Source organism: Aethina tumida, chromosome 7 (assembly GCF_024364675.1).
Source record: "Aethina tumida isolate Nest 87 chromosome 7, icAetTumi1.1, whole genome shotgun sequence".
NCBI classification, from domain to species: Eukaryota; Metazoa; Arthropoda; class Insecta; order Coleoptera; family Nitidulidae; genus Aethina; species Aethina tumida.
The window spans coordinates 15,183,280-15,198,202 of NC_065441.1; the positions used below are offsets into that span (position 1 = coordinate 15,183,280).

At 29.1% G+C, this 14,923-nt stretch overlaps 1 protein-coding gene across 1 annotated transcript; it reads right to left on the reverse strand.

Moving 5' to 3' along the window:
• Positions 1-13,745: 13,745 nt before the first annotated feature.
• Positions 13,746-14,513, reverse strand: LOC109600761 (fatty acid-binding protein, liver-like). The gene is made up of 4 exons (XM_020016941.2): positions 14,389-14,513; positions 14,154-14,329; positions 13,991-14,095; positions 13,746-13,882 (listed from the first exon to the last, which is right to left on the reverse strand). The coding sequence occupies exons 1-4, from the start codon at positions 14,456-14,458 to the stop codon at positions 13,829-13,831; spliced, it is 405 nt and encodes a 134-aa protein (XP_019872500.2). The 5' UTR covers positions 14,459-14,513; the 3' UTR covers positions 13,746-13,828.
• Between the last annotated feature and the right edge of the window lie 410 nt (positions 14,514-14,923).

The window sequence follows — 14,923 nt, forward strand, 5'->3', positions numbered from 1 at the left end:
TAAACAAAATTGTATAATTAAGAATTTTATATTATACGATTACAAAATAATTTATTATTTTATTTTAAAATTAAAAATATTTATTTTATTTTAAAACAATAATGAAACTAACAAAAAGTTGCATTAAAATTAATTCATAAAAAAGCTGTTTAAATTAAAAATATGACAGACATATTTTATGCAGCTAGTATTGATGTTAAATATTTTTATTAAATTAAGAATATCACCGTTTTGCGAGATGTGCCATAGTCGACTAACTGTAAAACATATACTGACCGAATGTGAACAATTTCGAGAAGAAAGAACAGAAAACGACATACCCAGCACTATCCAAGAAATCTTAGAGGACAAATTAACAGTCACTAACCTAATAAAATACCTAAAAGATATTCAAATGTATAACAAGATATAATGTAAAAATGTATATACATATACATATTCGCTAATAACCCTTAAGTGGTTATTTCGGTTAATACAAAAAATAATTTTATAAATACAAGATTTCTGAATTAATGCCAATAAATCATTTGGTTAAAAATTCAATTATTGAAATATATAGAATATTATATTCGTTTTATGTTTAAAAATACATTGGGTTGATGAAATAAAATTTGTAAAAAATTAAATAAATTTTAAATAGGAAATAACTAAAATCAAATAACCAACCTGGATGAATGTTTATTAAAAACCATGATTTTTGTATGAATTGCAGAAAAATATCACAATTAATTAAAATGAACGAATTTGAACCATAAATTTGGAAATAACTAACTGACCCACAGTATGAAGTGTAATTTGAAACATTCGCGTTCATTAATAACCTTTACAATTTAAGTTTCGATCACGTTTCGCGTTTGTTTTACGACAAAATCGTGTAAACGATTAGAGTAGTAACGCGTATGGCGTATAATTTACTTTGTACTTCGTTAAACCGGCGGAAGAATGTAACGGACGCAGTAAAAGCGACATTGTTGCAGGATTTTAGCGTTCGGATCGGTTTATTGGAATGGTTATGGCCCATATTGTTGCTGTTAGGCATAATTTCAAAGTTCTTATTGATGCAAAATCGCTTTTATGTTATTGTACGCCGTGTTGAGTACATCAAATTCAGTTCATTTTTTTATTTGGAAAAAATCCGGAACAATTCAGATTTGACACCGTTTCCGGTGAAGAACAAGACATTTGGACACCGGAAAACTATTCCGATATTCGAATGTTCAGATTTTAAAGACCCCACTAGTTTTACTGGATCATCGATTTTAATTAATCAAATCGGAAACTTCATTATCTCGCAGTTTTTCTGCCTGTCCGACCGGATTGCATTTCAACGTAATTATTTTAAACAACACTCTTTTCATTTTTATTTCGGTATTAAATTTTCCGATGGTACCTCACATCATCAGTTTCCTACGAATTTTGAAATTTAACGTTCATAAAATAGAGTGGGAGGGTGGTATTATTAAATTCGCGGGGCTCAGCCCAATCTAATAACACTCGTACGTATCCTCTATCGATTCGAAAATTTGAAAGCGTGTTAGGAATGTCAATATATACAAGAATATACAGTAAAGCAAAGAAGAAATGTAACGTAATTGAAATAAAGCGGGGACCCCGTTTTATTAAATTTCCTGCAACGCAGACTCTCCAACTCCAACTGACCTATTTTACTCCATTCTTAATACACCCGATCCATCCTTGATTTAAGGATCTTATAAGAATTGCTTAAGCGATTTTATTTCGTAGTTTTGTGCAATACAACTTAATTTCTATACAAATAAAAGACTGAAACGAGATGCCGTTGTAAAAGAAAATGCCCTAGCAATTATCGGAATTGGAATCCAAGCAAGTAATAATAATAGATAATAAAACCAGCTTACTGTTTTAAATTAAAACCAGCAATAACAGGAACTTCGAAATGAATGAACTAACAAAAGATAAAACAAAACTCTCCTAATATTATTTCGCAAATATTAAAAACGTAGTCTGTTCTTTAATGATTTATTTAACTAATTGAATAAAATTAAAAATTTAAATGTTTATAATTTTTTATGAAAATTTAGAAAAACATCAATTTTTAATTCTATTATTATTATATTTGAATTATCAAAAACATTTAATATTCAAAGTTGTTAAAAAAATGATCATAGTGTAAAAATTCAAATTCAGATAAATCTAAATTACTACTACAAGGGGGTACATTAAAAAATAATATAAAACATTTATATAATAATGAAATACAAAAAATTCTAATTATTCATAACCGAAAATTAAATAATTAAAAAAACATGAATGATTAATGAAAAAATATAATTTAATAAGTAAAATATTATATTTTTACGATACCATTAAGACAATGGTGGTTAAAAAAAATCGAAATATTCATTGCCATTAATGACAAAATATAAATTAACAAATAAAAAATAACATTATACACTTATACATAATACATTGTAGTTAATGCCTGATAAAAAAATTAAAGTTGGCAGTTATAGAGACTGCCCATAGAAGTGAAAACTTAGAGAATTAAAATTTGAAATTTCTTAATGTTTGAATTAAATTTATCAACATCAATCTGGTTTTCACATCTATTGACACTCCGAGCAACAATTATATGCTTGTTTATTATTCAATTTATTAGTGGTTATACAAAATCATGACAAAATATCAATACAATTCAATTGAAATAACAATTTATATACAATCATATTATTTATGGATAGTATTTGTATTTACTTAAATCTCAAGGTACTTGATTTTTAACATTATTTTAATTATTTGCATCATTGTCATCATTAATTTCAACAATATTTAGACTTTTTGTACTTTCAATTATTTCATTTTGTTCTAAAAAAGATACAATAGGCTTATGGTAACTAAAGTAAGAAATGAAGTATCGCGTAAGAGCGGTATCGATTCTCGTTTTATGTTTTGTAGTATTCAGTTTTCGATCATTAGATATTTATATATAAATTTTTCACTAAATCCATTCAATTTCACTTATAAAATATACACAGAACTATACGTCAACTGTATAGCTACAGATATACTGGTATAAGCATGTCGGTGACGCGAACACCCATCCAAAAAGTGTCAGCATACTGCGCGTGCGCCAGTCATGAGCATGTCAATGACGCGAACGCATAATATTTCCCTACTAAAAAGTGCCCAACGCGGCTAAAAAAGTTTTCACTTCTAAAAATACATTAAATATATTATTATTTGTTAGAAAAGGTTAATTTTCAGTTTACACACTTTTGTTACAAGTATGTTTTACTTTTGCTTAATAAACATTTCAATTCTGATCTTGAACGATTATTTAGTGAATTTATCTTCTAAACGTACGCCCACGATAATCATCAGAAATAAAGATGATCCTGAAAATTTTGAATATTTCTATATTCCTTTCAGACGGCATTCTCCTCTATGAACCCTTCACTTTCAAAACAGTAATAGATATTTCCGACTTAGCTGAGGGCCTTTAATGAAACTACTGCATTAGTAAAATTTTACCTCATTTCAAAATACTCTCAAATGTACAGCTATAACTCACCCTCTGGTTCTAGGATTTTATTCTTAAGGTCTAGTTTTCTGGTCTCCGGCAAACACATAATTTGTTGGTCTAGTAACCGAGGTTACCAGCCAAATCAACAATTTTTTTTCTTTTGTCTGAATTATTATTATTATTATTATTATTATTAACAAAAGAAGGACGGACATGTCGGTGACGCGAACCCATAAGATTTTCCCCTACCAAAAAGTGCCCAAAGCGGCTAAATAAGTTTTCACTTCAAAAACTGGAAATATTTATTACTAAAATTTTGCAATAAAATTGAGAGATTTATAAAAAAGTGTAATTGTAAAAAAATCACTATTTTATGTTTACAACTAACAGTTTTATACAGTGTACTACGGGAATAACATGGGATATAAAGTACTTCCGATTATTACGTACACATTTTGTTGATGCGGCTAAAATACATTGATTTTTATCGAATATTAAGTACTAATTATTTTTACTCCGGTTACAAACTACAATATTCAGTAGCCAAATTCCGACAGAAATGTATCTTCTTGAGCTGGATTGCTTTCAAACAGTCGATGATAATATAGTGACGACGGAGTTTTAACCGATAATGACATTATTACTTCACTCACATAAGATATTGAATGATCTTCAAAGTTCTGACAACGAAAGTGACAATGAAGTTCAACTGGACAAAGTACCAAATTATTCTGAGACACCTGGTGCTGTTAAAACAGTTACTAAGTTCACATCAAGGATATGAAATTGAAGTTTCTATTGAAAACAAACTACATTAACAAGTACATTAAATTAAAAATAAACAAAAATAATCATAAAATGGTAACTTACAAATGAAAAAAATATTTTGTTGTATTAACAACTAAAAATTTCAATTATTTCAATATACATTTGCTTTACTTTAAGAAATTTAAATGTAGTATTATTATAGTAGATTGATCGTTTAATAAGTAAATTTACAAGTAGTATATTAATTATAAAAAATACCCTAGCGATTACCAATTTTAAAATCCGGCCGAATAATTATAATATATAATAAAAATTGGCTTACTCTGTCCGATTGAGCCCCGCAATAAATAGAAAATTCGAAATGAATGAACCAATAACAAATCCGCTTTTTTATAAAACTCCCGGATTTTCATTTTTAGTTGTTAAAAACATATATCTGTAAAATAAAATGTTTAAAACATTCATTAAATACTATAGAAATTTATTTGAAATATTTTTAAACAATTAAGAAAAAAAATAATTTTTATATTTTATAAAGCAAAAATGAGGAGAGGGATTTGAAAGTTACAAAATAAAATCAATCATTTTTGTTAAATTCAAAGTTTATTTTATAGAATACTAAACGGGAAGCTATAAAAGAAAATGGTTGAGTAATTATGAGGATTAGAATCCGAGCAAATAATAATAGATAATAAAACGACTTATTATGTTACGTTAAGCCGGGCAATAATAGAAAATTCGAATCGAATGAACCAATAAAAGATAAAACTGCTGATTAACAAAACTCCCGGATTTTTATTTCCAGTTATTATTATATTTCCATCAAGGAGTGGTCAAGGTCGTTAGTGTTCTCTTAACCGGAAAATTGATAGTGGGATTCCTCCAGTTGTGTATATTAGAGAAAACGAATCCGTTAAGGGATTATCCAAGAAGGAAATGCAAATCTCCAGTTTGTGGCATTCGTGCAAGGATTTTTAAAAGAATATACATTTATTGTACATCCGGTTGAAGTTGGTTATTACCAATCTACGTTTCCCGAAGAATTATGGTAAATGAAAATGAGGGATGCGGTTTTAATTTAGTAGTAACGAACACGAATCACGGGTCAGAAAAAGAATTTCCGTCCGTTTGATGAAAGTACGTTTTCCACGTCGAAAATAAACCATCGTAGACTTCGTTACTGGAAGCGGTTTTTGCGTGAGCCGAACAACTTTTTCATTTCGTTCCGAGATTAGAAAACATTGTCGCATCTCAATTTCGAGCCGTCTCTCCATTTTCCTAATTAGTTTACTTTCCGCTTCGCAGGGGACAAATCTTGGAATGCAACTCGTTTACTGGCTGTCGATGTTTTTTCATCAATTGGTTGAAAACGAAATGGAAAATAAACTTTGTCTTCAAATTATTTCCGAAACAATTGACCCAAATCGCTATTTTAAAATTTGTTTTGTTGAGCAGCAAAACTAATATCCTGTGGCATAGAAACTGATAATTAAAAGAAAAGTTACATAAACAAATGGGTGCTTTCAAAGCTTTTATTACTAAACAGACGAACCATTCCTACATCTCAAAAGATACCTTAAATTACATCACAAAATCTAATGTCCAACCATATCCTTATATAAGACATGACCTCCAAAACCAACAAATACACACCACCACGATATAGGATAATTTAGTTTTTAGTTTAAAAATTTGAACAATGTAAATTTTACACTTGTGTTTATTTACATTAAAATGAAACCAAACATTCCTTCGTTGATGATTAGTTCAATTTTCCTTCCAAGCCATTGTTTACCTTTAATTTTATTCGTGTAAGTCATTATAGTGCTAGTTAACTATGAAGCAAAGATATTTAACTAGAGAATAAATGATAAGGACGATGGGTCTTTTGGAGGGTGTCATGAGTCAACCGTGATTTCACCACTTTATGCACGATATAGAGGAGAGGAACATGTGAGATAAGCTTCAAAGAAGACTTCTTCCTATGGAAAAGCCAAGATACAATAGAAGAACTCTTTTTTTTAGTTCTTCACGATGTTTGGAATGAGATTTCCCAAAAGGACATCGATAATCTAATTCTGAGCATCCCCAGACGACGACTAATCGAGGAGGTCATACAAATTATTAAACCGTAGTTTTGTTCAGTTTTACAATCTAGAAAAGGTTTTTAGTTTTTATGTATTTTCACACATTTGTAAAATATTCGTTAATAGCTTTTGTTAGCAGCTTTTGCATTTGTTTCAACAATCTACTAGTCAATTTTGTGTATTTAAATTCAAACTAAATTAAAACTGAAGTTTAGAATAAAATTACCATATATATTTAAATTATCCCTATAACATCTATAAAACTAATTATGAATTCTAACGGAGTTAATTCGCTACTATGAAAATTGAAGTTTGATTTTACAAATCAGGAACTTTGCAACTTCATCATGGAGATAATAAATATCTTATATATAGGCTTCAAAATTTAATATCACATAGAATGCAGAACATTTCTTATTTCCTGCTTTCGAAAAAACTTCTTGTCAGATACTTCAAAGAAGTAATAAAGGTTTTATTAGACGTGGAGACAAAAAGTTGACCTCCTATGGGTTTCATCGCCTGTTGGAATTAAAGCAGACCAAAAAGTCAACAAGCTTACAAGACAAAGAACTGAGTGACAATAAATATGAAAATCGTATATAATACATTAACAATATAATAATGTTAGTAGTATATATGATTACAAAATGTTGTAATTATATTAAAAGGAGATCTTGTAAGTAGCTTATATTCGTGTTTGGAATTACAAAGATTATTGTTCACAATCTCTAATGTTGAACCCAACATGTTTGTTCAATATTTCATACTTTTGACTTATTGAAACAGATGAGAGATTTAATTATTATTATTTTTATTTTTGTTTACAGCATTTGTACAAAAAATTTAAATATTTATTACTTTAAAGGAAAAATATTTAATTAAAAATATATCTGAATAAATAAGTTAAATAAAGTTTTTAATATTTTATATATATATATATATATATGTAATTTTGAAATTAAGGAAATGGAATCAAATGTAAAATGAAAACAAAAAGAAAAACAAAAATAATATTCATTCAGCATGTAGATCAATCCAAGTCACAGTCAAACAATAATAAACATTCGGGAATGCCTTATTGTCTATTGAGACATTATAGTTTATAAGAAAAGAATTTAATTTAATTTGAAAAGTTTTTACTAATGCTAATCTTAAATTAATAAAAGTAACAAGTATTTTATATTATTGAAGTGTAATATTTTATAAAATTAAAGTTTTAGGAAAGCTATTTTTATTTGATAGGTTTTAAATCAATTTTCAGGAATAGCAAAACAAACAATAGCTACAAATGGTAAATTAATTACTGTAATTTTGGAATTTTTCTTATTGACTTAATACTTCTTTTTCATAAAAAAATTATAAAGTTAATTTTAATAAATGAATATTTTGTTTGAAAACTTACAAGTTTGCTTTGATGTAAAACATTGAATTTAATTTAAAGTCATTAGTAGTGCTTCTGTTAATTATTTGTCAATTAATGGAATTTCATTTTACTGTTAATTATTTAGTTTCAATTACATTTATTTTCATTCCTTGAAAATTTTATTATTATATAAACTTTCTTTTTTTTAAATTTTAATTAAAATAGGACTTTGTAAATTTATACTGTTTGATATGCAGTTCCAAGAAAATATTTAATTGTATATAGAGACAAAACGAAGTACACACAAATAAAAAATCAAAGAGAAATAAATACTGTAGACGCAGTTTGATAAAAAGAAAACAAAAATAATTTACATAGAAATGAAACTAATGTTAAATTAAACAACGGAAAACAAATAAGTCATTAATAAAAGTTAATTAACTCCATTAGCATTCGTCTTTGGCTTTGATAACCATTTAACGAAAATGGCCTTAATTAATAAATTCGTCCGTTCCTTTCCCTGTCCAGATTCGTCCCCCCGGGTTCCGTTTTGGGGGGGAACGTGGGTAAGCAACACACAATGCACACAAAGAGCAAGCGAGACGGCGGCAGAGACAGAATACGGGGCTACAGGTTGTTTCCAGCCTAATTATCGTTCCGTCTAGCCGATGTAAATACGGGGGAGAGCGACCGGGACGGACCGGGAACGTTGGAGGCGTTTGGGACGGTTCGGGGTCTGCGCATGTTACAGGTATTGATTCTGCGCCGCGGCAACCGAAAAATGCGTGGAGCTTTACGAACCAGCCACCACTGAATATAATATTTTCCAGGGGACGACCCCTCCGTCACGTTTCGTCCCCCACCGACTACTTCGCCCCTTAATTACATATTTTTCACCCCCGCGGGCCCCGCTTCCCTTTTTCCGACCGTTTTCGGCGAGGCATGCCCGAAACTGTTGGCGTTTTAATTTTTTTGAATAAACACGCTGTAATCTTTTTTTTATTAATGTAAAAACATTATCTCATTGTGATCTGTAGGCTCGCTTAATACTGTATAAAACGTTTCACTTCAATACATTTTTTTTTTTTTTTTTTGACGAACGAAAGTAATACTTTCTCATACATCATTTTTTATCCATTTGTTTCCATTAAATTATTTAGGTTCGTCTTGCCGACGTATCGACTAGCTACCAATATTTTTTCCGTCCCTCTGTATGTATAAAAAAATGTAAAATTGAAAAGTGCTTACACATCCTCTCACTTCCCTCGGGAACTTGAAACCTTTTTCGTTTAATGTTTTATTCAATTTGCAGTCCTGAATGTTTCACATTCATAACTTGAGTGATAAATTTAGGAATGCAAGAAAATCAACTAATTGGATGTTGAAATGAAAATATAAAACGTAAAAGAAACAATGAATAAACAGCGGGGATGAATTCAACGAGCTTTGACCAATTATTTCAGATATTTTATTAAAACTGATACGGCGCTCTCTGAATTCCGCCCACTGAAAATATGTACTTGCTAATTGAAATTTTATTGTCCTACAACACAATTAAAAACTAATGTTTCACTAAATATTTAGTAAAAAATATTCACATTAAACAGGCATAGTTCAGTATTTAGTATTCATTTCAGTTATATCGTTTTCAAAGAATTCATTGAAATTGTCAATCGAATGAATCCGAGTCAAAGCTCTGTGTGGGATTATTTGAGAGTGTGGTCTGAAAAAGTCGTGACCGACGTACGAGAGGTTTAGGAACATGTCGAGCGACAAGTGAACGTGAAAATTACCTCCTTAGAAGTTTAGCTCTACAAGATCATTTTGTAACCACTCGTGCAAATACCAACAAGGCTCCTATTTCTTAAAATCCGGCCTTTTGGACTCGCATTGCAAGATTTGAGTGGTGCACAAAACGACAGCTTTAAAATGTGCTTTGGAAGGGGTTATGTTCAGTAATGTGACCTAATTTTGTTTGTTGTCTGTGTCATTTTTTTATTGAGAACCCTGTACATCGAATAAAAGGAGTTAAGGGTGTCACTAGGTATTACAGTTGGTCAGCCTTAACTTTCATTAGAGATAATTTAAATGTCCATTGATACCTCGTTTATTATCATATCTTAGAATCCTCCTAAATCCAGGTTTCCAACAAGACAATGCTCGACCCCATATTGTAAAGGTTACTTTGGAATGTTTACAACATTTCGATATAAATTAGTTTCCACCCCCAGCAAGATCTCCGAATTTATCAATGTTCAATCACGTGTAGAGCTCCCCGCAAACTTTAGCTTCAAATAGAAAAGACTTAGAAAGATGAACCTCAGGAGAAAACTGGCAACCTTCTTAGATCGTTGATCATCTATTAATTATACATTTTTGCCTAAATTTTCAATCTCTTTTACCTGAAATTGAATACATAAAATTAATCAAATCTGGATGGAACTAAATCACTGAAAATTTATATAAATATAAATAAAACCACATTACTGTTATTAATTAACACAAACTTGATACTCTTGATTTAAATAACTAGTAGTTAAACAAAGCCAGTTCTTTTAATTAAAATCTAATTAAATATTTTAATGAAAGCTAATATAACATGTAGTATATACTTTTATGTTTGTTATTTTTGTATTTTAATTAAAATAAAAATTATACATTTATATACTAATAATTTATACTAAATAAATATATTTATTATCATAACTCTGATTTAACTTGAAACTTGGACTTAAATAACTGAATTGTCTTTTTATTAAAGCCTTTTGTAAAATATCTTGGCTTCTGGATCTAAGGAAGATATGAGAGTCTAGAAGTATCAAAATCAGCTATTAAAAGACAAGACGAAATTATTAATATATATTATTATTAATATAATAAATAATATTATTAATATAATAAAATATATTAAAATGAAAACGAAAAGAAAATTTTAACCAGTACATCTCTCCAATCAGTACTTAGTCAATCCCCCCTTGCTTTAGGAACTGCTTCCACTCTCTATACTCTAATAATAAATTCAAATAAAAGAAGACAACCAGCTTCATGCAACATTCTTCTGATGGTGAATAACGAGCAATTTTGGCTAACAGAAATAATTAGAAAAGAATCATGTCTTCCGTCTTCTCGTTGACGACCTTCATTTTTTGTCACATTTTAAGGTGCTAAATGACAGATAAATTAAGAACGAACTGAATAAAATAGATTTTTTGGAAATAAATGTCTGGGAATCATCATTTAAACTGCAGAAGTAGTTTAAAGTAACCATAGTTACATAAATTAAAATAAATTTAACTTATTATAATTTCAAAATTTAATTTACTTGTTCAAAACAAGTACTTTCATAAACTCTTGTTTAGCACATTTGATTATTCAGTTCCATTTATGTACTAATGAATCAAAGCGGGTTTCGCCAACGCATCAAAACTTATCCCTCCCTCGTGCAAATCAATTCTAATTATCGAATCTCGCAACATTAATCTAAAACAAACTCACAATTAGTTGTACTATTTAACGTGTGTCGATTTCCTTTCATCAGTGATGTGTTTATCTTTATATTTCGGGAATGGAAACAGGAACAACTTCCAGAGCACCACTAACTTAATAATGGATCCTGCGGGAGCGAAACCCGCCGACAATCAAATCGATTAAAAGTCCTCTGTTTATTATTACTTAGTAACTATAACTAATTATGGATGAGTTTATAGAGAGAAGTTTATTATACACTCTATTAATACACTGCAGGAAAAAAACAATTAATTAATCAAAGTGGCTTGCAATTTATGTTTTAATTAAGAACTTGGTTCGACATCAAAGTGTGAATATTGAGAATGACGGAATGAAATAATGAATTTTTTTTGCAATAAGTTTTCCAACAAAAGCCACTGATTAAATATATTTTTTTTTGTAACACGATATGTCCTTAAAGATTGATCTGGGAAATGTAACTAAATTTTAATGGGGGGAATTTGATACACAATTTAAGGACGGTATTAATTTTGGTCTCAATTGTACATTAATTATGGCACGATCCCAAAATTGTTGTATAACATCAATGTCAATATCATGTTTTTATCACACTTTGTAACAAATCTTATCAGAAGATAAATCTTCGACCTTGTAGCTGGAGTTGCACTTGAGTGTTTTATTTGCAATTAAATTTGCAACAATTACCCGTTTTAATCCGAGTATTAAATAAGACCAAAGTTAATAACACTCGCGTTGTTCAAATCTAATTAGATAAGAAATACATTTGTTGGCCCAACGGGAGAAGTGTTTCCGTGTGTCTAATCTTATCGTAACGTGGTCCATAACGTTAACGTTATTATGTGGGATTAATGAGAAAAATATGAGAGAGGTAAAGTGCGTCCTGACAGGGAGAACAAAGGGACAGGTAAACAAACGACTCGAAAGAACGTATCATCCTTTTAACAACAACTTAATAACGTATTATCAAGGACAAATATTTTCTTTTTCCGGGGGAACCTTCCTTTTATATTTCAGGATTACAATTTAGATCTGCGTTTTCTTTTCCCTGAACAAATTTAACATTTGTTTTTTAATTTACATACCAGTTATTACACAAGTCTCACTTTGTGTAGCTTCATTGTAAATTAATTTTTTACTTAACACTGTTGTTACCAGAATACTTAATTTATTCGTGAATTAAATTTAAATGTTTTTACAAAAAACCCTTGAAAGACTAGAAGACGACGCATAATTGAAATGAAGGAAGAATCGTGTTTAAAATAATGAAGCTTATTATGTTTAATGACTCGTGCAAGGCGATATTTAAACCAAATATACAATTTCTTGAATCTCCCAAATTACCAAAGTAAAAATGAGTCCTCTTGTTTCTAGAAATGTTTAGATAACAAGAGATATATCAATAACCGAGTGCTGATAAAAATATTTGACCTTTACCTTTCCTAAAATAAAATTTGTTACTGTGCCACTCCCAAATTTATTTCTAACAAATAGAAAAAACTTAATGTACTATTAGTGTAGTTGAAAATTGCACAATTCATTGGCAGATAAAAATAAGACAGCTTTTTAGAATTGTAATCAGCCCTAATTGTGATATTTATAGCCATGTCTTAAATCTAAATGGAAATATTCGATCAGAAGAGTGGAAACATGTCGGGAATATTTTTCGGGACCAAAGTTGAACACGTTGACACATTTTCGCGTTTCCACTACGACGAGACGAGACCAGGCGAGATGATTTCCCACTTGACCCTAGCCAATCGATACAACAAACATTGTACTTTTCATCGGAACTTTCGGTGCGATTCGACTCAGCAATTTTTCTTGCTTAGAGTGGTTCGTTTGAAAGATGCTTTTCTAATTTAAAACATAAAAATATATTTCATGTTTCTGTTTTTTTTTATTTTTTATTTAATTAAGTTAGCAACATCTGTACCTGGTTAAATCCCCTTGAAGAAGATTATTTTATAACATTATTTTAAGATTTATGGTAATTTAATTTAAGTTTTGAAAGTTTTCTTATTCAAATATTTATTGAGTAAATAGAAAAAATGATAAAAGTTAATTGAAATTTTTGTTTAAATTTCTCACCTCTACTTGATATTAATTTTCATGAAAAAAGTAATGATGTTTCACTAATTTTTTTTAACATTCAGTCAAATTGTATTCTAAATTTTCAACACTTTGATTATCTTTTAATAATAATAAAAAAAGTAATACAAATAAATTTAAAATACATTATGAAATTGTTTGGAATTTAATTTAATTTATGTTGAAATAAGGATGTTTTGTATCGTTATATTAATAGTAAAATGAATGAATTTGCTAAGTTTTGAAATAAATTAATTGCAGTTATATTATTATTTATATTTAAAATATATATTTCGAAATTTTAATTAAAACTGCCCTTTTCAGGGTATAAATTATAAAATTCGTTATAAATGCACTTACTTTGTTTTGTTTGGATGTTTTTTAATTTATTGGTGATAACTCATGTGTAAATAATTGAGTGTCATCGGTGATTAAATAAAAAATCATATTGATAAAACAAATTAATTAATCTCTGCTATTTTTTTTATTGATATATGTATGAACAAAATATAAAAATGTGTTTTTAAAAAATTACAGCCTCTTATAAATCCTCTTGGCTTCAGGTCCTTTGGATGAGGTGTAAGTCTAGAAATAACAAGAATAAATTATTGAAAAACAGTAAAATATTGATTGAATTTCTTTCTAAACTATATATGTTATAAATGGTTTAATATCGTGGAAAATAATACTTACAATAGTGAGTCCAGCGTCAGTGAATTTGTAGATTCTCTGTCCAGTGCTGCCGTCAGGACCTTTAGAGTCAACGATTATAGCGTCAGATTCCAATTTGGCAGTGCTCTAAAATTGTTACAAGGACCTATTAGATTCACTATAAATACAAATTAATACTTTGTACCTTTAGGGTGATGCCCAGTGGCATTGGATCGTCTACTTCTTGGCCGACAATGAATTTCGATGAAGAGTTACCAATTCCGGAGTTGCTGTTGATGGTAATATTATTGCCGTCAATGATCACTTCGATTTCTACATTCTGTAAACCGTCGGCAACTTTGGCCTTCTCCTCCTCAATTCCTGTGGTTTAATGTGTATTATAGTTTCAATTAAAAAATATTGTGATTAAAATTACTTACCCAAAGCAACAAGGTAAGGGACGAAGTTCTCGTTCTTTTTGAGGCTGTATTTTCCGGCGATTTGAACCATTTTGATTTGTTGTCTCTTACACTCACAGTTAGACTATGGTTTGTTAGTTCAAAAAATGGCCATTTATATATTAAAACCGATAAGATATAGCATAACTCTTAATAGGTACTCCTTACTCTCAACTCAATTATGAACTTTGTTTATTGATTAAATTGATTATAACAACCAGTGGGAAATAAAATCGTATCTTTAAAAATAAACCACTCTAATATTTTTATCACCTGTAAGTTCCTAAAGTTTTCTTCATTGATTGATTGTTGAGCCAATAGAATTTCTCACATCCCCTTAAAATAATGTTTTATGAAAAATGTTATGTTTTATATTTCGTTATTTTTTTTAATTATTTGCATTGTGTTATACTTTAAACATGTTTTTAATAACATTATAAATTAAAAAATATGATATAAATAATGTTAAAATTGTTTAAAGTTTAATTTATTTTATACTAAAAATATATTTTGCATC